At 43.3% G+C, this 23,732-nt stretch overlaps 1 protein-coding gene across 1 annotated transcript in view; it reads right to left on the bottom strand.

Moving 5' to 3' along the window:
• Positions 1–23,732, bottom strand: part of grm8b (glutamate receptor, metabotropic 8b) — a gene marked incomplete at both ends in the record, with an annotated part of 294,591 nt that overhangs the window by 21,870 nt on the left and 248,989 nt on the right. Inside the window, 3 exons of the mRNA XM_080737073.1 lie at positions 15,802–16,590; positions 17,135–17,281; positions 20,193–20,332. Coding sequence (XP_080593199.1) covers positions 15,802–16,590; positions 17,135–17,281; positions 20,193–20,332 — 1,076 coding nt within the window. The remainder of the gene's footprint in view (positions 1–15,801; positions 16,591–17,134; positions 17,282–20,192; positions 20,333–23,732) is intronic.

Here is a 23,732-nt window from a genome sequence, read left to right as displayed (position 1 = left end):
TCCGATGGGGGTCCGCGGCCAAATAGATACACATGAATTTGGGGGTCCTTGACAGGAAATTTTTGGAGAACCACTGATCTACAGGTATATGACGTTAGAGTAGGGGTGTAACGATACATTTTAATAGCGATACTATACTCATCACGATACATGGTTGACGATACATTACAAGGACAATATTGATTAATTCATGGCGGTACGATTTGATTCAATGATTTAAAATCGATATAGTAACTATTTATCAAATAAATTAAATCTGTGTGAAACTTGTCAAAAATGTCTTATTATGGATATAAATAAGTAAACTATGTAATTCTCTAGCAAATACATGGACATTACATTGCAACATACAGTATATGGACAAACCTGCACCTTGACATGAACACAGAGATTAGATTACACACATTTATTGATAGACCAAGAGTAGCTACTGTATATGGAATAGAAAGGTAATTAGACACCTCTTTTTCATTTTCCCTCTTAAAATAGCTAAATACAAGGCACACATACTTAATTTCCATACAATTGATTATTTGCATTGCAAAACAATTCGATACCGATTATCTGCATTTTAAAACGATATGATACGATACAAAGCCAAACTGGTACGATATGTTGCTTTTGCAAACGATATAGTAGATCATTTCAAATTAAAATCGATTTTTTGATTCAGTTACTATATCGTTACACCCCTACGTTAGAGGGACAGGCAAAAGGCAAGAGAGAAACAGCATCAATGTCATTATTGCTTCCAAGATCATCAGACTTGTTGTTTTTGAACAGACAAACGAAATATCCCTTCGGGGATAATAAACATTATTTTTTAAATCCAGTTGAGATGCAGGTGTGTTATATGTTGGTGTTCAGTGCAGCCTACAGTATACGGTATATGCATGTGCACTGTATAGATCCTCTTGCAGCTGAGAACATTTATATTGTGACTGCAAGTCAGTGTACCTTTTACAAGGCTGTTCCAGGGGGCCATTGTCTCATAATCCCCCTCTGAACCCGCATAAACATGATTATGACCTGTTTTGTTACACATACTATCCGGGTTGAATGCTGTCTTCCATAGAGAACAAAACAAGCTGTAACCATCGCATTTTGCAATGACTTCAACCCAACCATTATCCAGTGCTTTCCAGAGTGCAATGCTCTGAATTTTTGAACAGCGACACAATCCTGACTGCCCCGAATTTGATGAACAAACAGAGAGCAGCCTGGGTGAATTCCAGCACTTTCAGACTGCATTTTCAAACTGCCCCTAAAGCTGCACTTTTGCTTATGTGTTTTGCTATGTCTGCTGACTTCCAGTGGTGTAAAATAAGTATTCAAGTACTGTTGAGTCCAATTCTGAGCAATAATTTGCAATTTACAGTACTTTTACTTCTACTCTTTTACATGTCAAATATTATTCGACACCACTACACTATACTATACCACTACAGTTAGTTACTTTGTAGATTTTGATTATTTCGGCCCTATACATTTCGGCCATTCAATTTGGATAATTTGAAAACTTTTGTAATGGTGACTAATCCTGGTAAACAGACAGGATTTTTTGCAGGGTATAGAGTAAATATCAGGAACATTTTAAAATGGTCTGCACACTGTGGCTTACAGAACTATTCGCATGGACCAGCTATAGCGTTTCGCACCTTGCAACGTAGCAGATTCAGAAAAAGAAAAGAAGATATTCCTGTGATTTTTCGAAGTTCCTACCCATCCTCCACCAGTGGAACCGTTTTGCTCTCTTTTGTCGAATATGAAACACGTTTTCAAGGTTCCTTGGTGTTATAAGCCCAGTCCTGGCTTATACCCTCAAACATCCTCTGTGACACGCGTCTATTCTGCGTCACGCGCAGACACAAAAGAAGGTGCGAGTTCCTCTCGCTCCAGTCTCACTCTCCTATTTAAAGGTTGACACTTCCTTCAGACGCTGCTTCAGACCGCTGACAGTCAGTGACACCCCCTGTCAGGCGGCGTGCCGCGGATCTCTCGCCTCGGCGACGTCTCCAACCGTAGGTGTTAACACCATGTTCATTAGGGGACCCGGCTCTGACTGCCAGACACATTTGATTTGGTTACTCAGATCGTATCTTTTGGACAGACTGTCCACACTGTAATTTGCAAGTTGATTGGGTTGGATTCGTGTTGTTCAGACAGCGCCGAAAGTAGTGGATCTATACTCGCTCACGTGGCAAACGTAAATCAGGCCTCAGTGTCCGAACTGAGACGCCACTTTAGAAATGGGATCAAATGAACGGAATCAAAGCAATTCAAAGCACCTTGGAATGTGATTTAAATCTAAATCAAAAACATCTATTTCTGTGTGATTTATGATGTTCAGATTTGATGAAAAAAGAAATCTGATAACAATCTGGAAAGGCCAAAATTCTGATTTGGGCTGATTGATTGATTGATTGATTGATTGATTGATTGATTGAATACTTTATCAATCAAAACAATTCGCAGGAACAAGCACAGGAAAAAGAAGTACAATGCAAGGTCTTCTACGAGGATTTTAAACCCAAGAAAGCACTATGGCTGAGCTTGTAGTATTGTTATCGATGTAAACCTAGTAACTCATGCTCATCTGAATGTTTAGTTTCCCTCTGAAAAAAAGAAGAAAAAAAAAAAGAAGAAAGTGCTGGAAAGTGCAAGAAATCAACAAGCTCCTCCAGTAGTGAGAATAATGAGCAAACCCCACCATCTGGCGAACGCTGGGTTTTGAAGTAAACAAAGAAAGGAAAGATACGTTTTTTTTTAAATTTACAAATGTCTGGGGAGTGCGGCAGTTTTGATTCGTCCATAATTAGCTTGGTTTGAAGGGAACGGGATCCAGGACATTTTCTCAGAGGTCACACTTGACATCTGCACAATTTGACATGGAATTGATTTGCTCCGACGCCCGAAAGCTTGAGGCCTCCTTTTCCCACATGTTTCAGGAAATGCTTGGTCGTGGCTGTGACTGATCGCGGTGGGGGGAGATCGATATTATAGATATCTGCTATCTGCAGCGGTGGCTCCGAGCTCCACTTTCATCTCTCAATTATACTGTGTGTCCGGTTGAAACCTTGTAATATGTAATGTCCAGAACCGTTACTTTTAAGGGGATGAAAAATACAAATAAAGGACCAATGGATTCAATTATGTCGTCATCACAATTAAGATATTGTTGGTTATATATATTTATAAAATCCACAGACACACTTAACCACCTTCACATTCAAAATCTTAAAAAAAAAGAAAGACAAAAGATTATCGATCTACAAGTTCAGCACGGAATCTATTTTTGTTACACAGCCATACGACATAGTAAGGCATTCATTTACGATAAACAAACAGACAGACAAAAACAAAAAGTGGAAATATGGAGATACAAGGTTTCGGCCTGCCATAAACGTTTCACAATAATGGGTTCTCTCTCTCTCTCTCTCTCTCTCTCTCTCTCTCTCTCTCTCTCTCTCTCTCTCTCTCTCTCTCTCTCTCTCTGCAATGATAGCACGTTCATTAGTGGATGAAGTACTCACATATTTTATATAAATATATAATTGTAGTGGAATACAAGTACAATATTTCCCTTTGAAATGTAGTGGTAGTAAATGTATTGAACATTGTAAATACTGAAGTAAAAAAGAAAAGAAAAAAAGAAAATACCTAAAAATTCAACAAAAGAATATCACTCGAATACATGTACTTAGTTACTTTACACCACTGGTTAATTCAACAGAGGTACTCCTAAGTGTTTGTAGTGGGTTCTAATTAACCAGCGCCAGGGCTTTGTTTGGGGACCACCTATAGTGCTAGGGCTTCGCAGAGACCACCTATGGCGTCCAGGGCATCACAAGGACCTCCTAATATCGTCTAAAACTTCGCAGGGACCACCTATAGCGTCTCGCACCTAGCAATCTAGCAGAGAACGCGAGGCACGCAGGGTGTGACTGAGGAGATATTCCTGTAACGCACCAGAAAGCAGTGTTAATGAGATCTGCTCCAAATATAGTAGTGAGAATAAGGAGATGAAACAAGGGGGGAAAAAAAGAAAAAGCCTTTTCCCTCACTAGTTGCTACTTCTACAGATCCTTGTTGGCAGTTTAATGGACTGGTTGCCAGTGTTAGGAGTGCTGGGACTTCACAGGAGAATAAAATATGGCTTTTGAAATCACCCAGGAAAAGCAACCGAAGATTAAAGGTATATTTCACTTAAAAAAAGAATTGGGTCATTTTATTGTCTATACTCAGGCTTTTGTGAGCGATTCAGTATTTAGATATTTGTTATTCATTTTATCAGACACGCCCCCTTCCTATACAAACCCATTGCTACTTTAATTCATTTTAACCATGTTAGATTCATCGAAAACACCTGTACTTGGTTTTGATGACTCCTACTGCCCTTGTCTGCTATGCTGTTGTGTTTTTTTTTAGTTTTTTTTTTGTCCTCTGTTGTCTACAGGTCCTTTCTTTCTGTCATGGTTAAAATGGAGTTTGAAGTTACAAAGGGTTTGTATAGGAAGGGGGGGGGGGGGTCTGATAAAACGAATATCAAATAGCTAAATACTGAATCAAGCAACTTGAAAACTGTGCGGGGTGATCCCAATAGCTTGAGTAGACGATAAAATGGAAGTGAAATATCCTTTGAGAGAACAAATTCTTATTTACAGCGGCGGACTGGCATGGTCCTTGCTCATGGCCCTATAGGGTGTGCCAAATGTAGTTCTAAGAGCGGCCATTTCTTGGGTAAACACAGCCTTACACAGGTGTTCTGATTAGACTATAACATTAGTTCTATGCAATCAAACAATTGAAACACCTGTGTTTTTACCCAAGAAATGGCCGCTAAGGACTACAATGACGTAGGCGCTGGCACACACTATAAACACAAATGTTTCTGAGTCACTGAGAGACTGATGAAGTTACAGCATTACAGCGGCATGGTTGTTGGCCTACAAACTAGCCAGTCGCAGAGACAATAATGGTCCCTCCAGGCTATGGGAATGTAGTCTATCCTAAACACAGACATAAATAGCTAGATACAGTACCTCATTGGCCAATGTGGCCGCGGGCAATGTCGGAAAAAGTAGTCCCATTTTTTACTTAATTAAAAGTATCAAAACTGCAATGTAGAAACACTCTGTTACACTCTGTATATATGAGGGAGGATTCTGCCAATGCATTTTTAATGGGAATGGAGCAGATTTATGGAGAAATCTGCAAATGGCAGCAAACCGATCCATTCCCATTTAATTGAATGCATTGGCCCTCATAGGTAGAATAAAAGTGTGGCGTGACTGTGCCCTAAAAGTACAAAATTAGTCTTCAAATGTATAAACAATCTTCAAATTTCCAAAGTTTAAATAGGGCTGAATGGTTAATGTATGTTTTGTTGCGACCGTAGGTCGCATTTACTATCAAACCCTGCACAAAGTGTAAGTCAGTCCGTCAGTCAGTCTGTCTGTCACACCTCACACGTCACACTCTTGCCCTGCTCATATCTCCGCAACCGTTGCCCCGATCCATGCCAAATTTTGCACACACCTTCCTTACCTGCCAAACTACAACCTCCAAGGACCCCCGGAGCTCCAGGGACCCCCAGGTCCCTGGGGGACCCCCAGATGTAAAAAATGACCAAATGTGCTAAACTTACCAAATGACCACCCCCACGGGGCAGCTCACGGGGAATTCCCGGGGACCACCCACTCCTGGTGCTCCAGAACGGATACAAAAGTGGTGGCGCCCCCAGTGGAGGACCCCCTACACTGCAGCTCACATAAAATGCCGTAACTCCGGCTAGGAGCGACCGGGACAGCCTATTCGTCCGCCTTGCCGGCGCGGAGACCCCACCCCTCATTTCTCACATGGCCCTCTTCTAGCGCCACCATGAGGCCGATTCTTGCAAAACACATTTTTGGACACTGCTCCTACAATGTTTGCCCTAAAATCACGCAAATCGGTACACAGTATGTCTACACTCATCCCATCAACATGAATCTCTCCCATATAGCGCCTCCTCCAGGCCGATTTTTAAAAACACATTTTTGGACACTGCTCCTACAGATTTTGCCCTAAAATCACGAAAATCACTACACAGTATGTCTACACTCATGTCATCAACATGGATCAGGAAGATTTTGGCAAAACACATTTTTGCCCTATTTGTGGAGATCAGTGACCTACGGTCGCTTATCTCCCGATTAGGGAGTGTTACTGGTAATAATAATCCAAATCTACAAAGTAACTAGTGACTAAAGTTTTCATATAATTGTAGTGGAGCAAAAAAAAAAAAAGCTTTTTTAATTACTCCAGTAAAGTAAAAGTACCTCAAATTTGTATTTAAGCACAGTACTTGGACTGGCATATTATGGATGGCAGCTTGCAACAAATCTGCTGCAAGACATAATGACTGAGTGGAATAGAAGTACCTGAGACTTAAACTTAGTACAGTATCTTCTATTATAACACCAGTAAGACTCCCTAATCGGGAGATAAGCGACCGTAGGTGGCTTACCTCCACAAATAGGGCAAAAATTTGTTTTTCCAAAATCTTCCTGATCCATGTTGATGACATGAGTGTAGACATGCTGTGTAGTGATATTCGTGATTTTAGGGCAAAAACTGTAGGAGCAGTGTCCAAAAATGTGTTTTAAAAATCGGCCTGAAGGTGGCGCTACAATAGGGCCATGTGAGAAATGAGGGGTGGGGTCTCCGCGTTGCCTTGGCGGACGAATAGGTACCGGCCCCGGCTCTCCCGGACGCTCCTAGCCCGAGTTACGGCATTTTATGTGCGCTGCAGTGGCAGGGGGTCCTACACTGGGGGCGCCACCACTTTTGCATCCGTTCTGGAGCACCAGGAGTCGGTGGTCCCCGGGAATTCCCCGTGAGCAGCCCCGTTGGGGTGGTCATTTGGTCATTTTTGCACATTTGGTCATTTTTTACATCTGGGGGTCCCCCAGGGACCTGGGGGTCCCTGGGGCTCCGGGGGTCCTTGGAGGTTGTAGTTTGGCAGGCAAGGAGTGTGTGTGTAAAATCTGGCATGGATCGGGTCAACGGGTGCGGAGATATAAGCAGGGAAAAAGTGTGACGTGTGACGTGTGACGTGTGACGGACTCACTCACAGACAGCCGGTGGAGGTTTCTACAGTAAGTAGCTCCCTACGGTCGCAATAATAAAAACATGAATACTTGTGTAAGAGTGAAATCCAGCCATGTTCTGTCTGAGCTATGTTTAGCATGAGAACCTCCACTAGGGGCACTGTTGCAGAAAGCTAGAGAGGAAAAAGGAAGAAGAAGAAGAGAGAAAGAGAGAGGGAACAGAAAGCTTTTGATTCATTCATGCTTTTGTTGACATGCTGGGCTGTACGTCTTTGCTGAGGGACTACAGTACATTTTTGAGCAGAACCTTTTACAGTGTCGACCTGAGTCTTAATTTCTACACCCACACCCACGTCGCTTACACTGGTGGCAGCGGTGGGATTCGAACCCACGCCATCGAAATGTATGCTACTATTATTTGTGATTTATCTTTATGAGGTGACTCCGTGAAAGCACCAAGGTTCCAAGAATCTAAAACGGAACCAGTTCTAGAACCAAAGTTATTTTGGTGCAAAAGCTAGGGTCCATTTAGCAAAAGCTAGAAACCCTGAGCCTACTTTTAGAACCACACTGGTTTAGAGCAATACATTAATTTGTAGAAGGAAGAGAATGTTGCGGGACTCCAGAAAAATGAGGCCAAATTCTGTCTCAGTGCCACAAAACAAAGGATTCCAGCAACTGGAGAAGGGGAGACTGTATAGTGTTCTCTCTACTGGACCAGCATATGGACCAAACAGATGGCAGTTCCATTGTCACTGACACAGATATGCCCAGAATGTTTAGTTGTGTCCGTTTATTTTGATTGAATCTGGCCATTTGTTCATAATGATTTGCACCAGCGTGGAAAGGGTCCATCGCACTGACTAGAAATGTCATGTAAATATAAACAACAACAAGAAAGTTAATTGTATCTTATCTTGAGCTGAATGCACCAATTTAAAATGCACAAATGTTAATGTTGCTATGAAATTCTACTGGGCTCTCAGAACACACACTATTACACTGAATGTGAGAGGAGCATTCATGGACTAATTGTTCCTGTATAATCTCATGAGGCGTTGGGGCCTAACACATGGCTGAACATCTTTTATCAGCATCATTTTTATGCATGCACACCCTTGATACATAGGCTTGGGGTGTTGTGGTGCAGTTTTAACCACTGTGACTTTAATAATTTGTTGACTGGAGTCTCCCAGGGATCTATCCTTGGCCTCATCATTTTGTATCCTCAACACCAGGGGCCCTATTTTCGTCCATGCTAAACCCTAAACCCCTAAACTTCTTTTTTACTATTTTGAAAAACCTTTTTAAATACTTCTAATAGCCGTTCTACATCGATGTGTTCTGAGCTTGTAGATCAGCTATTTGAACTATTTAAAAAAAATCTAAATAGTAAAGGGTTTAGGGTTTAGCATGGACGAAAATAGGGACCCAAATCTCTTTTCTGAACATATGCAATTTTCCACAGTGTCTCTCTCTGGCGCACGCACGCACGCACGCACGCACGCAGTCGCACGCCAGTGTTTGACAAATTAGATTATTATGCTATACTGCTAGTTGGCACTCAGAACATGGCCAGACAAGTATTCCACAATCTTTGAATGCTAAAGTATAGAGTCTGGAACTACACCTCCTGAATGCTATATATACTGGTAGAGTCTGACCCAAAAGTAACAACAAAATGAAGTAATTCCTTGCTTACGGTGTACAGTTGATTTTGACAGCGAATTCTGATTTAGTCTTATCTTTGTCCTTTGAATAACACTCATTTAGTTTTAGTCTTAGTCTTCTGCTTTCATTATCCAGAAATAACACACCACTGAATTCAGTGTTTGACCAATCAGAATCAAGCATTCAACCAAGCTGTGTAATAAGTACAGCATCCAAGGTTGCTCGTTAAACATCAATCAACATGGTGTATGATTTTCCTGATATTTATCTTACAAAGATGAGAGAGGAACATTCAAAGGTCTGTCTGCACGCCATTTTTAGAGGAGAACTGGAAGTGGAGGTAGCCTATTTGAAGTTCCTGCAGGGAACCAGCGTTTTCAGGAGTTAGCACAGGATGCTAATAGATTTCTCACGCTGCCTTGTCTCTAGAGCTTTTGACTCACACAATTTAGCAAATGCTTCCGTCATACTGGCTGTGCAACGGAAAATTATTCGGGTGTAATTAAGCGGATGTCTCGCCTGAGTGATATATTTATACAGACTCTGCTACTTACTCTGCTTTCAGAGGGTGTAGTTCCAGACTCTTTAGCATTCAGGAGTTCTAGTTCCAGACTCTATAAAGCATTCAGGAGGTATAGTTCCAGACTCTATATAGCAGACCTGGGCATTGTGCGGCCCGGGGGCTGTATGCAGCCCTTTGGTTCACTCTGACCGGCCCTTGTAGGGTTAATGGCAAATTACAAAATAAACACATTTTCTAATTTTACCTCATGCATGGACTAAAGCTGCATTTCTTTTATTTTGAAGTTTTTTATTCACGTACATGGACGCAATGCATACATCAGCACGTGTGCGTGATCATTGGATGTTGTCTCAATAACAAGCAGGTGGTCAGTCTGGTCACACGTCAAGACGACCTGCCTTACCTTACCCATCAAAAATGGCTAAAGTGGCAAAAAAAGAAAAGTCGATGCAGAATGCCGGGTTTTCAACAAAAATTGGACTGCTAAGTATTTATTTACTCAAGTCGGAGGTAAAGCCTTGTGTTTAGTTTGCGGGGAGCACATCTTGCGGGGAGCACTGCCTTTTGGCCGGGCCCCCTACAATATTTTCTGTTGTTCATGTGGCCCCATGGAAAAAAGAATTGCCCACCCCTGCTCTATAGCATTCAGGTGTAGTTCCAGACTCTATACAACATTAACATGAAGCTAATCTAAACCCTAACATGAAGCTAATCTTTCCAGCGAAAAGATGACTTCAAAAGTAATACAAAAAATCAACCAACGAACTCGTTTCCTACAGAGGATCGCCCCAATGGTCAACTTCAACACACTGAAGACCATAGCTGGTGCAATAATCCAGCCCCTCTTTGACTACGGAGTCCACGTATGGTATCGTGACGCCCCACAAGCCCTTAAAACTAAACTCCAAACAGCCCAAAATAAACTAATTAGGGTCCTGCTTAACCTTCCCTATCAGACTCACCTCACCGCTACTCACCAGTTAAGAGTGGGGTGGCTCAGAGTAGATGACAGAGTACAGCAACTTGCAATGGGCCTGGTGTACAAGATACACTACACCACTATGATACCCAAGTACCTGTCAAAATACTTTATAAACGTTAAGGATGTCCATAATTACAACACCAGAGGCAGTGCCACAGATCACGTTCAACCCAGAGTCAACTCAAAGAAAGGGTCGAACTCGTTCTTCTGCTATACCACAAAAATGTGGAATGCCTTACCGAAGGCCATAAAGGAGTGTGGATCACTAGCATCCTTTAAAATTGCCCTGAAAAACCACTTACAGGCAGCAGCCGTTCGCAACTGGTAAAAAACCTAGCCCAACCCTACCCTCCCTGCCCCTTCCTTGTATATACTTGTATACTTGTATATTCCTTGTACATACTACTGTCTGCTTAGATTTACTGTATATTCCTTGTATATACTTACTGTTTGTTTAGATTTACTGTTTTCTTTTCTTTTTTTTCCCCTTTTTCTTTACATATCTACTGCATAGTACTGTGTTCTATTTGTCTGTCATTCAATGTTATATGAGATACTTAAATGGTTTCCTGTTGAAATAAGCTTAGTCTTTTCATGGATCTCCTTTTAGTAGACCTTGTACCAGTGAACTGTACCGTCATGAATCTGTACATTTTCCTATGCAAACTTCTAATAAAGCCTTCAATCAATCAATCAATTCAGGAGGTGTAGTTCCAGACTCTATACAACATTCAGGAGGTGTAGTTCCAGACTCTATACAACATTCAGGAGGTGTAGTTCCAGACTCTATACAACATTCAGGAGGTGTAGTTCCAGACTCTATACAACATTCAGGAGGTGTAGTTCCAGACTCTATACAACATTCAGGAGGTGTTGTTCCAGACTCTATATAGCATTCAGAGAAAGTGGTAAAGTTGTCTAGCCAACGTGAGACTTCAGCCCATTAATGCTCGTGTTGCGAGGGCATTTTATGTGGTGACACTACTCAAAGATGACATGGACTGGGGCTCCTGCACCGTTCCTGTCTGGCCTTATGGATGTGTGTACTGGCCTGACCTCAGATTATTAAGATTCAGTGATTTATCAGCCAGTAGAGCTGGCTTTAACTGTAAATATGTCAACCATTTATGTTCTTCAAGATGAATATGTTTTCTGTGGAATGCCCTACAACCAGCCATCAAAAAGTGCGACTCCATATACCCTCCTTCAAAACCGCCATAAAAGAGCTCCTATCTGCAATTTACAACTGGACCTAGACCTAAAGTCTTCTAGCTTGCCAAAATAATGACCCCACCCACTTTTATTATGTAAATATACTGTTAATGTTCCTAATATTGATGATTTCTTGTATACCGTAGTATTGTACAGTAGGCCTATGTCTTTACTCAATCAGTATTCAATCAATCAAGTTGCAGTTCAACACAAGAGTTAGGTCCATGCATTTTGAGTGATGTGTAGCCTGTTATTTCATGTCAGCTCATAAAGACCATGGATATAGACGACATTGTGATGTTGAGTACATGGCGCGCGCACGCACGCACGCACGCACGCACGCACGCACGCACGCACGCACGCACGCACGCACGCACGCACGCACGCACGCACGCACGCACGCACGCACGCACGCACGCACGCACGCACGCACACACACACACACACACACACACACACACACACACACACACACACACACACACACACACACACACACACACACACACACACACACACACACACACATGCGCATAAATGGGTAAAGTATGACCTTTAAAAACAAACCAAAAAGTGTTTAGTCTAACACAGCGGGAGTAAACAGAAACAAGGGCTTCAATATGAGCGGTCGATTCCACACCTGCGCCACGCAGGCGGTATTAATATTATCTCAGTTATTGTCATCACGCCCGCCCGGAGGCTGCATCAGTAAAAACAATATGTGTCCAATCAGTGGGAAACACCAGTGGAGCGTGGGGCGTGCATATATAGGAGCAGGCACACTCCATATCACAACCAAGCCCAGTCCATATCACACTGTTATTACCAATGTAATCTAATCTCTCAGTATTCATGACCCTCATTCCATGACCCTCACACTAGTGAGCACACTATTAGTGGTGGATGTACTCAGATCTTGCCCCCTTCGTTTTTCTTTTATTCTATTTTTGCTTTAAGGACAACTTCACCCATTTCTATCTTCATATAATTGGTCCTCACTAATGCTCATTTTATTGAATATGCCATACTATACCATATAAAATATGGTACCATAATATACTCAGTCTGTGTCTCAGAGGAGGGCTGTGGACAATTCAGAAACTCGCCTGCCAGTGACATCAACAATGGGGAATCGAAGATAATGGAATCTGCAGAATCATACTGACTCGAGGCATTATTATGCCGCAGGCATGTAGTGAAAAAAAAAATCACTTTCGAGCAAGATAAATACGTAGATTAACAATTTATCCAATCACTCCTGTCTGAAGCCCTGATCGGGTAGGACAAATGGACGCAAAATGAAATATATTGCATCTTTTGAAAAAAAGAACACCTGGACCATCTTTTGGGGGACCAAATAAGTAATTTTAGATTGCATTTTTGCCCGAAATTCTCCTTTAAAGAGGTGGTGCCATAGTTATGTACTTTTTCTGGTTTTCATGAGTCTAGGAGGTTGACGGTATTTCATTAGACCCCCTGGTGTGGTTGTTATGATCAATGATGTATTCCCTTTGCATTTTGGATTTCTTTCTCGAGGCTGCCACCTTGTGGGTCAAAAGTGCCGATCCAAAAACAAAGATAGAGTGACATCACTATCTGGAGATAATCATCCCCTCCCCTATACCATTCACCCAACACACGTGTGTGTGGCTAACTTCAGCTGAGTCACCACCCACGATGACAACCATGCATACTTAACTGTTCTGCTGCTGTAGACGGCGCTCACCGTCATTGAAAGGGTTAATACCATGGCGCCGTTGACGGTGAGGACTGTGAATCTTACTGTATATACAGTAAAGATATTATTACTTACTTAATGTCGCTCCGGTCCCGCCCGCATCGGTAATGTCGGCGATTTGTTTACAACGCACGTTGGGCGTGCACGCGAAGTGAAGCTCCTCAATGTTAAGTCAATGGAGAGGCCCATAAAGAAACGTCATTTAAACAAAATAGCCATTTTGAGACATTTTGCAGCAGATCTAAATGTAAACAAGGCACAAGGCAGGGCGCAGCCATCTTCCTCTTCTTGTCCCACACTGTCATGTGACTAGATGACGTAATCGTTGCCGTCAAGTGATAATCCAAAAAAACAAAAACAACCCCCTTCCAGCCCTTCAAAATAATAGCGGCGGCCTATGGAAGAAACTGCGTGGCACCGAGGCACCAAGCAACCTTCAGATTAAGAGGCACTAATTGTGTTAATGAATTGGTGGGTGTGGCCACATACAAACCTAATTCTAACTCTTTTTGGAAAAAAAATCTTCCTCCTAGTATAATCATTATACCTGATAATCATGTTTTAGGGGGGGGGATAAATCATGGCACTTCATCTTTAAGTAAAAAAAAAAAAAAAAAATAGTACTTTTTCCACCACTACAGCAACACAAGATATGCTCCTGACATATGGGCCACATTATTAGCTGTTGTCGATTACCAAAGGTTACTTACTATAATAATCTAAAAGTAAAACAAAGTAACTCATCACCAAAGTTTTCAAATGATTGTAGTGGAGTAAAAAGTCCAATATTTACCTCGATTTAGAGGAGTAGAAGTATGTAGTATAAAAATGTACATGTGGTGTGTTACTGTAAAAGTACCTCACAATTGAACTTGAGTGCTGTAATTGAATAAATGTACTTTCCTCCACTGCACACCGTGTGCCCACAGAGTGTTGGCAGCTCATTTCTTACAGAACACCTTTGATGGCGTGGCTGATTGTATTACAGAAAAGTGCACAACTTACAGTACGGCAGGGAAATTTGCTGACAACGCTCCGGCCGTTTCTCTATATAGTCACTTCTCGAGGGAGGCATCTCTAAATATGTAGAGTGATATATAGTCCACTGAATGTGTGTACATACAGTATGCTGCGTGCCACAAGGTGAAGGTCAACGCGTTCCCGCCACAGTACTTACTGTACTGTATTGAAGCGTTTTCTAAGTCTGACAAGGCAGCAATAATTGCGTTACACGGGCGTGGGTTATTTACAGAACATTATTCGCGGATTCTCTGCACCTGCAGACCTGCATTCATCTCTGCACAGAGCTCCAGCTGCACGCCTTCAACAACAACAAACTTCATAAGGGAGAAAGAAGCCTGCATGAATTCATTACTGAATATTACAATGTTGACACACAGCAGTGAGATGCATGCACCCTGTGGTGAAAATAGCACTTTTTTGTACTTAAAGTTGTATTATGTAAAAAGATTAATATTTGTCTAAAAAAAATAAAAACGTTATTTCGGTCTCAATGGTAGAGCTTAACTCACTCACTACCAATTGGTATTGCATCTGAAATGGCTTGGAATTAGAGACAGACAGAACATGAAATTTAAATATCCGAGTGGTTGTTTAGGCTAAAACCTGTATAAAACCATTATGGACCAATATTTATATAGAATATATATTTTGAAAAGCATGGTGGGGCCCCTTTAAAAAGCCTTCTGTACCAATGATGAGCCTTGACAGATTTTTTACTGCATAAATCAAACATTATGCTGCCATTTATCTGCTCAAAAAGTAGCCATTCTTGTTTTGACCGGAAACAGTTAAAACCGGATATGAAAAAAACAGATCTGCATTGGTTCTCGTTTTAAATTTTGCAGGCAAACGCCCATTTCTCTGTTTCCCGGTCCTGCCATGTGTCAGGAGAGTGTTTTTTGCAGGTCGTTCAGTCCGAGTGTATCAAAAAAGCAAATGGGTTAATGCAGCGGAAGCTTGTGATTGGCTGGGCGGAGGTGACAAAAGTCTGGGGAACAGAGATACACCTAAACCTAACCTTAACCCTAACCTCAGTAAAACTAACGCTGCTGAATGCTAACCTGCCGACATGCTAACCTGCCGACATGCTAACCTGCCGACGCTGGTGAATACTAACCTGGTGAATACTAACCTGGTGAATGTTAAACTGGTTGGACCAATGGTTCTTAACCCAGTTGCTTTTTTGATACAAACGGACTTAAAGACCTGTAAAAAATACTCTCCCGCCATGTGTTCTGCAGCATTTCTGCACTAGCTTGTGAATTTATAGCATGCTAATGTTGGGTCACGGCGACATGGATTCTTTTGTGATTGGATCTGTATACGGCGACATGCACGCGGATCTAGCATCGTGCCCACGCATCGTGCACAATGGACACGCTGCAAGCACATTAAAAGGTAAGAAAAAGGAAAAATAACTTTGATATGACAAGTAGTTTGGTTAAATATTCCGGTAGTAAAGCATGAGTTTGTTTCTCAATAATTATTGAGAAACAAACAACCGGCCGACCGTGATTTGACTCCATCACCCGCTACTTCCCACCCAACGCATACTACTTACCCTCTCTGCTGACTGCGCCGTCCCAAAGAAGATGGGTATGAAGGCCAGCCATATGATGCATGTGGTGTACATGGTAAATCCAATGGGCTTGGCCTCGTTGAAGGTCTCTGGCACGCCGCGCGTCTTGATGGCGTAAACAGTGCATGTGACCATCAGGAGGATGCTGTAGCCCAGCGAGCAGATGAGCGACAGGTCCGAGATGTCGCACTTGAGCACGCCGCGCGCCGCCCCGGGGTCCTGCGTGCGCTGCTCGCCGTAGTCCACGAAGGTGTGCGGCGGGTCGGCGGCGAACCACACAAACACGCCCAGCAGCTGCACGGAGATGAGCGAGAAGGTGATGGCGAGCTGCGACGCCGGCGAGATGAAGCGCGGCGCCGTCACCGCCGTCTTCCCTTGCTCGAAGATGCGGTGGATGCGGTTGGTCTTGGTGAGCAGCGCCGCGTTGCTGAAGCACATGCCCAGGCCCAGGAAGACGCGGCGGAAGGAGCACACGGCCACGTCGGGCGCCGCGATCATGGGGAAGGTGATGACGTAGCACAGGAAGATGCCGGTCAGCAGCACGTAGCTCATCTCGCGGCCCGAGGCGCGCACGATGGGCGTGTCGTTGTGGCGCACGAAGGTGGCGATGACGAAGGTGGTGGCGATGATGCCCAGCACGGAGATGAAGACAGGCACCATGGCCCACGGCGAGCTCCACTCCAGCTTGATGATGGGGATGGGCTGGCAGCCCGTGCGGTTGCGGTCGGGGCGCTGCTCGTAGGGGCACAGCTCGCAGGTGAACTGGGTGGCCTGCAGTGGTTGGAAAAAGTATGCACGTTTTACTTAAGTAAAAGTATCAAAACGTAGTATGTAGAAATGTAGAAATACTCGTTACTAGTCTGGAATTCAAAATGTACTTGTGTAAAAGTGGTATCTAAATGTACGTAAAGTATCAAAAGTCCCTAGCCTGGAATCCAGACTGTTTCGCTCCGTTTAGTGGATGCAATTTGAATGTTTACTTTTTCACATGTACCCGCTGAATGGAGCGAATCAGTCTGGATTCCAGGCAAATCGATCCCTAAGATGTCAAGGTGAAAAGTTTCGAAAATGTTTTCTAAAATAGCAAAGATGACCAACCTAAAAGCTCACAGCTTGTACGGTTGGCTATGTATGTTGTGAGCTTGTGGATTTCCTATCTTGACCATTTTGCATAACACCAAATTTGTCAATACCGTATTTATATAATTGTTTTCCAAAAAATAAAAACAAAACACTTCTCGAACATTCAATTAATCAAGAAAAGGAATGGATAGAATATTCGCTCGGAGAAGAAGGGACAGTTGCAGCCCTATACCTGGAAGTGGTAGCCCTCGCAGCGCTCACAGTGCCAACAGCATGGAACTCCCTTCACCACCTTCTTCCTCTCGCCCGCCTGGCAGGGCAGGCTGCACACCGAGGCCGGGATGGACGGGTCACCGCTGGTCCACTGCATGAGATCCATCTGAGAGGCAGAAAACAACAGAGAGACCTAATCAGGGGCGTCACAAAAGGGGGGGGGGGGGGGGGGGGGAGCGAGACTGAGTTACTAGGGCCCATGGTGGAGGTGCCTGGAATTATTTTATACTTTAGCTGTTGAGAAATAGCTATACAAGCTTGTAGATCTGCTATTTTTGAAAAAGTCATGAAAATGTGTGCAAATCTTTGAATGTATTTTTTAAGCGAACATGTGTAACTAAAATTTTGCTTCTGGGGGGTCCCTGGAACTAAATATTTTGAGATGGAGGTCTGTGGCCAAATACATATCCTTTTGGGGGTCCTTCACATGAAAAAAGACTTATACTTAAATAGCAGCTCTACTAGCTCGCAGCGCTGCACTCGGTGCCGCGCTGTGAGCTTGTATATCTGCTATTTTTCAATAGTTAAAGTATAAAATAACACAGTGAATCCTTGTGCCCAGGGCCCAGAATTTGGTGCGACACCCCTGGATCCACAACACATCACATCACAGTGATGTCAGAGCATCCCAGCATAGAAATGAGACGAAGAGTTGATTTAAGGTCTCTGTCTGTCTGCACTTGGACTGGCCGGTACTTGCATGGTGTATGTATGAGCTACATCTATGAACTTGGACTTGACTGACCGGTACTTGCGACAAATCAGACTCAGCTTCTTCTATGCAACGGCAGAGTCTGTTCTCCTCTATGTCAGCGAATGCTGGTCCCTGAAACCAACCCTGCAGAAGTCTCTAGACGGGTGCTGCTCCAGAATGTTGCGTGCATGCCAGCAAGAGTGAACATGACCCAACAGCAATCTGTATGTATGAGGAAAGACGTTGACGTCGGCAGTGGAGCACCCTTCATTAATTAAAACGGGAGCGTTCCCAGCGTTGACGTTGGCGCGACGCCGGGGGGTAACTGACACATTCAAGTATATATGACTACAAGTCACCATAAGTCACCATACCAACTTTGATGAGGCAGTGTTGTGTTGTAAAAGCATTTTGCAATTTTCGGGGGGGAAGAAAACACGGACTGGATCCACAGATCTGGATCCGGATCTTCAAAAAGTAAAATCAATCCACCTGTTTCTGCCAGAATTCACTGTAGAATTATTTGTGGGCCACATCTGGTTAACAGCAGACATACAAGCTCACGTTGCGTCGCAAATGCAACCGCTGTGAGCTTGATCACACTCGGCTGCGACGCCGGAAATGCTGCATGCTTTCTGCGCAATGCACGATATGGGACGTTGGAAAGTTGTGGATAGGAAGTTGACATTTTTATTAAAAAACTAAAACAAACCGTTCTGGGTTTGGTGATGTTCTGTAGTATAGAACATCGCCAAACCCAGCACTGTTTGTTTTTGGGTTAGGGTTAGGGTATGACAGTATAGAATCTATATTGTCAGAATCAGCTTTGTTTGTGTTCATTTACAGGCTAAAAAAGCTCCTCCTGAGTGACGCAGGAGCTACAATGTGAATGAGGAGCATATTATTTCAATGTGCTACAAATGGCCCCAGAAAACAATGGTTTAGTGATGAAAAGTGATGAGTCATCACTTTTCATCAGTTTTGTGGGCGTTTTCTGGGGCCATTTGTAGCCCAAGGAATGTTTTTTGTGAAAAACAAATGCTTGGAATGGATTCAGCATCATGACAAACCCCTAGATAGACCCCTCACATCCTACTTAAATACCCAGAAAAAACAATTTTTCTGGGTATTTTCCACCTGTATAGAAAGTCGATGGGAGTCCAACTTGATTTGGCCGCTGTGGCGACCCCGAAGGTCGCCGACTCGGGCGCCCTAGCTAAATCATTAGAGCAAGCCCTGGGCTACATCTGTGCAAAATTTGGCGCTTTTAGACTGATTAAATCCCTGAGGCCTCCGAATACATGTCTCGCCTAGACCTGATGACAGGAAACGGGTTCAAATTCGGTGTAGAAAAGGGAGTGCTGCTTTAATGCTTCCCACGCCGAATTAAAATGTAGGCTAAACGTGTCTGTGTGTTTATTGCGACCGTAGGTCGCATTTACTACCAAAACCTCCACAGGCTGTCCGTGGGTGAGTGAGTGAGTCAGTCACACTTTTGCCCTGCTCATATCTCCACAACCGTTGCCCCCATCCATGCCAACTTTTGCACACACACTCCTTGACTGCCAAACTACAACCTCCAAGGACCCCCGGAGCCCCAGGGACCCCCAGGTCCCTGGGGGACCCCCAAGTGTAAAAAATGACCAAATGTGCAAAAATGACCAAATGACCACCCCAACGGGGCTGCTCACGGGGAATTCCCGGGGACCACCCACTCCTCGTGCTCCAGAACGGATGCAAAAGTGGTGACGCCCCCAGTGGAGGACCCCCTCCACTGCAGCTCACATAAAATGCCGATAAGCGACCTACGGTCGCTTATCTCCCGATTAGGGAGTCTTACTGGTTATTGTGTGGCTTATATCATTTAGAAAACATCTCACTGCACACAAGTGGAGTCACGATATATCGTTCCACGATAAATCGCAACATTAAAACGTGACGATAAAGCAGTGGTTCTCAACCTGTGGGGGCTTAATGTGAAACGTTGTTTTCTCACTCAACAGTAAAGAAACCAACATAAAGTTTAAGTGTATAGAGGCTATATGCACATTTCTAAATTGACAATTTAAGGATTTTAATACCTCTAAAATGTCAAATTAAACATTGGCCAAATTGTCAAATATTATAGAGACATAAATTGTGAAAATAGCCGATCTACATGCTCGGCTATTTTCACAATAGAACCGTGTAATACAAAATGTAATGCCTCAACTCTTAGTGCAGTGCGATAAAGTATCGTTGTGACGTCATAGCGAATTGCAATGTTGTTGTTTTTTTTTGTTTTGTTTTTCTCAGCCCACAGGCTCCAGGAGGTGTGTCTTACATTGAGATGGAGCTGATTGGTCCAGGTTCCGATGACCTTATACTCAGTGGCTGAGCGGTTGGTGATCTGGTACTGGAAGATGTCGTATCGTCCCGGGGCGTCTCCGTTCTCATTGAACACCACCGGAGTGCCGGCACTTCCTGGAAGACAATGATCAGAAATCAGGAGCAGTGGTACTAAACGCTCCTACATCTGGCTTTGTGTGTATATCCGTATGTAACTCTGTATGTTCGTCCATACTGTACACTGTACAGTATGTCCCACAAACCCCTTGGCATATAGGCCAAGGTGTTGCTCATACGAATTCTAGCCTGGCGTTGCTCATACTAATTCCTCACGTATCGGATATTAGTCTGGACTCACGGGCAGAATTTTCATTTCCAAGGGGTGGGTTAAAAAAATGTCTTTGGACATGATTGGTTAGACCAGACCAATGCTGGGCCCTGATTGGTTCCCCCACATTTTGGGGTAGAGGTAATGGATTCACAATTGAGCGGGGCCAGACCCATATTCGCCAATGGCATTTTTTTCACAGGCGGATTGGTCTGGTTCCAGGCTACAGTACACCAATAAATCTAAGAACTCATAAAAGGTTGCCTGGCGTTGCCAGCCTCTATCACACACTTCGTTTTGGGAAGAGAGTCTGGGATTTCAGGAAGAGTTTTCATTTCTGGGGTTTGCCCCAAACCACTTGCCCCAACAGAAACCACATGCCCCAAGCATACAACCCTGATTGGCCAACCCTTGAAGCTGGTTGAGGAAATAGAATCTCAATGGATCGGTGGCAGACCGTACTACAACACCACTACCGCCAGGGGGTGTTGTTGTGTTCGGTCTGGTTTATTAACCAGGCAACATAAAAGGCACAGGCTCACTTCACACTGGGTGATTTTATTTTTTTCATTTTTTTTACAGCGTAGCTACCTTAAAGGAGTAGTTGACCTCAAACATTACTTAATCACTAGGAGACTCAAGTCTCCTACCAGAGACTCCACAGGTCTTCAAATTATTGCCCTAGGAATGTGACAAAAACTAAGCAATCTGCAGGAATTCAAGGCTTCATTGGGTGCGCAATTGATATAACATAGGATTTATTGGGGGTGACCTACTCCTTTAACAAAAATCACACCCAGTGTGAAGTGAGTGGTGCCTTTGAGAATAAATACTAATGTATGATGTACAGTAATCGTCGTGGTGTTTATTGTATTTATATGTTTATTTGACAGGGGCAATACAAAAAACAAACTATCAAGTTATAAAAATATGAAACTGTTGCATTGTATATCCCTGGTTAGGCCTTTCTATACAAATATCTACCTAAAAAGTCTATTACAAAAAGTACATGCATGAAGCTCTAATCTAAAAAAGTACAAAATCAATCAACATTCCCAAATTACAATCAGAAAGCAGTGACATTAACATTTTAAAATGTGCCTACTGCCTACATATGTCATAGTTTGCTTTGCGGTACATATGTAGGGACATACAGACGGACATAATGTACAGTGCATACACACAAAGTATATGCATTTCATGTGTGGGAAAGGTAGACTCTAACAACACTAATGTACAAGTTCACAAGTGTCACATTGGGCCGTGTGGTGAAGTTGATTTGCCATTTTTACTTTCTTGTGCAAAATATACATTGTAGGTTTTAGTTTTTACAAACCAAACCCTGATTACAATCTCTCGCTCTGAGATACACTTAATCTGTCAACATGTCTGCCTGTGCTCTCTACTCGCAATACCGTCTTTTTGCCCGTTGGCTTGTCACAGGAACAGCTATAAAATGCCTCAAAATGCCATAATGACAAAACTGCCTAGCATTGTTCACATTCTGCCCATCGCAGTACATTAGTAGTGCTGAGAGAGAGAGAGAGAGAGCATTATTAAAAATACACATCTCTGGGGAGGACGTTCTAATATTAGATATTGCTGCTATTAAATTCCGTCGCATGCAGAGTTGTAGGAACAAGAGAGTTGAGAAAAAGACAGTGTACACTGTATGTGTAGTATATCAGATAAAGAGGGAACTAAAAGGGGAAAAAAAAACATTCAGTGGTTCTCAATCTGCAGGCGAGACCCGCCAGTGGGCCGCGAGGATATCACAAGTGGGCCCCCCAAAATAATCATCAAGGATAATAATAAATGAGAATAAATTAATGATAATATAACATTAATATTAAAATAATAATAATCTTTAAAACCATGATAAAATTGAGCCAAGCTGGCACACAATCGATCGATTGATCATTAAAATAAACATGCTCTTGGGGGCGCCCGCTGGTGGTCCAGGCACATACAGTACCACATACTGTAGGCTTTTATGCCTGACAGCGCGTCGCTGGTTCAAGTCCTGATCCCTACGCCTCTGCTGCATGTCACTCCCTGTCTCTCTACCCCTTTCCTGTGTACCTACTATACTATCAATAAAGGCAAAAAAGCCAAAAATAAAAAATAAAAAATAAATAAACATGCTCTTGAAAATGCACACGGCCCACTCATCTGACCACATGTTAAGTGGTCAGGTGCGTGGGCCGTGAACACTTTTTTGTTTCTCATAGTAGGCCCTGATCCAGACAGGTTTTCAAACCTCCTGGCCTTCCCTTCACCAACTGACATATTACACCTTAGAAACGCACTAGGGTCATACACTGTTGTGAGCTTGCAGATCAACTATTTTACGGTACGTGGGCGGCACCCGCACACAGTCAAGTGTGTAACTCAGGCTTGTACCAGCAGAGCGGCACTTTGCATCGCCCTCCCTGCATGTGTTTGCAGAGAAAGTAATCCTGTGTCTGTTTCTGCTTCCCCTGCAGCAGCACACCTATCTGCTGCTGTTTATCTGCCACCGCATAGAACACAAGAGATGATAATTAAACATGGGGATGTAATATCGCACAGGCTGCACACCACTGTACCTCCCATAATGTCCCAAATTCTCTCTGTCTCTGTCTCTCTCTCTCTCTCTCTCTCTCTCTCTCTCTCTCTATCTCTCTCACTGTCTCTCTGTCTCTCAATCTCCATCCCTCAATTTCCCTTTCTCTCTCCCTACCCACCTACTGCTTCTTGCTCTCTCACTATCCCTCTCTCCTTCTCTCCCTCTCCACCTCACTCTCCCACCTCACCCCATCTGTCTCGTCTGTCTGTCTGTCTGTCTGTCTGTCTGTCTGTCTGTGTGTGTGTCTCTCTGTGTGTCTCTGACTGTCTGTCTGTCTGTCTGTCTGTCTGTCTGTCTGTCTGTCTGTCTGTCTGTCTGTCTGTCTGTCTGTCTGTGTGTGTGTCTCTGTCTGTCTCCCTCCCTAAGAACTCAGTACTCAGGGGTCTTAATTATATACAAGAAGAAATGTGCGACGATAGCTGTGTGTGTGCGCGCGTGTGCGTGCCTGCGTGTGGTGCTTGTGTGTAGTAGAGCAGTGTGGTGGCGGAGGGCTTTCAAGTAAGCTTTCACCAACCTTTGTGTCCTTGATAAGAGAGTTGAGCTCCATAAAGGCTCAAGCACACGTGCGTTTAATGATTTAGAAGTGTGCTTTTTGACCC

Source organism: Nannobrachium achirus, assembly GCF_963921795.1.
Source record: "Nannobrachium achirus genome assembly, chromosome: 11".
NCBI lineage: Eukaryota > Metazoa > Chordata > Actinopteri > Myctophiformes > Myctophidae > Nannobrachium > Nannobrachium achirus.
This window is presented reverse-complemented; position numbering and strand designations above follow the sequence as displayed.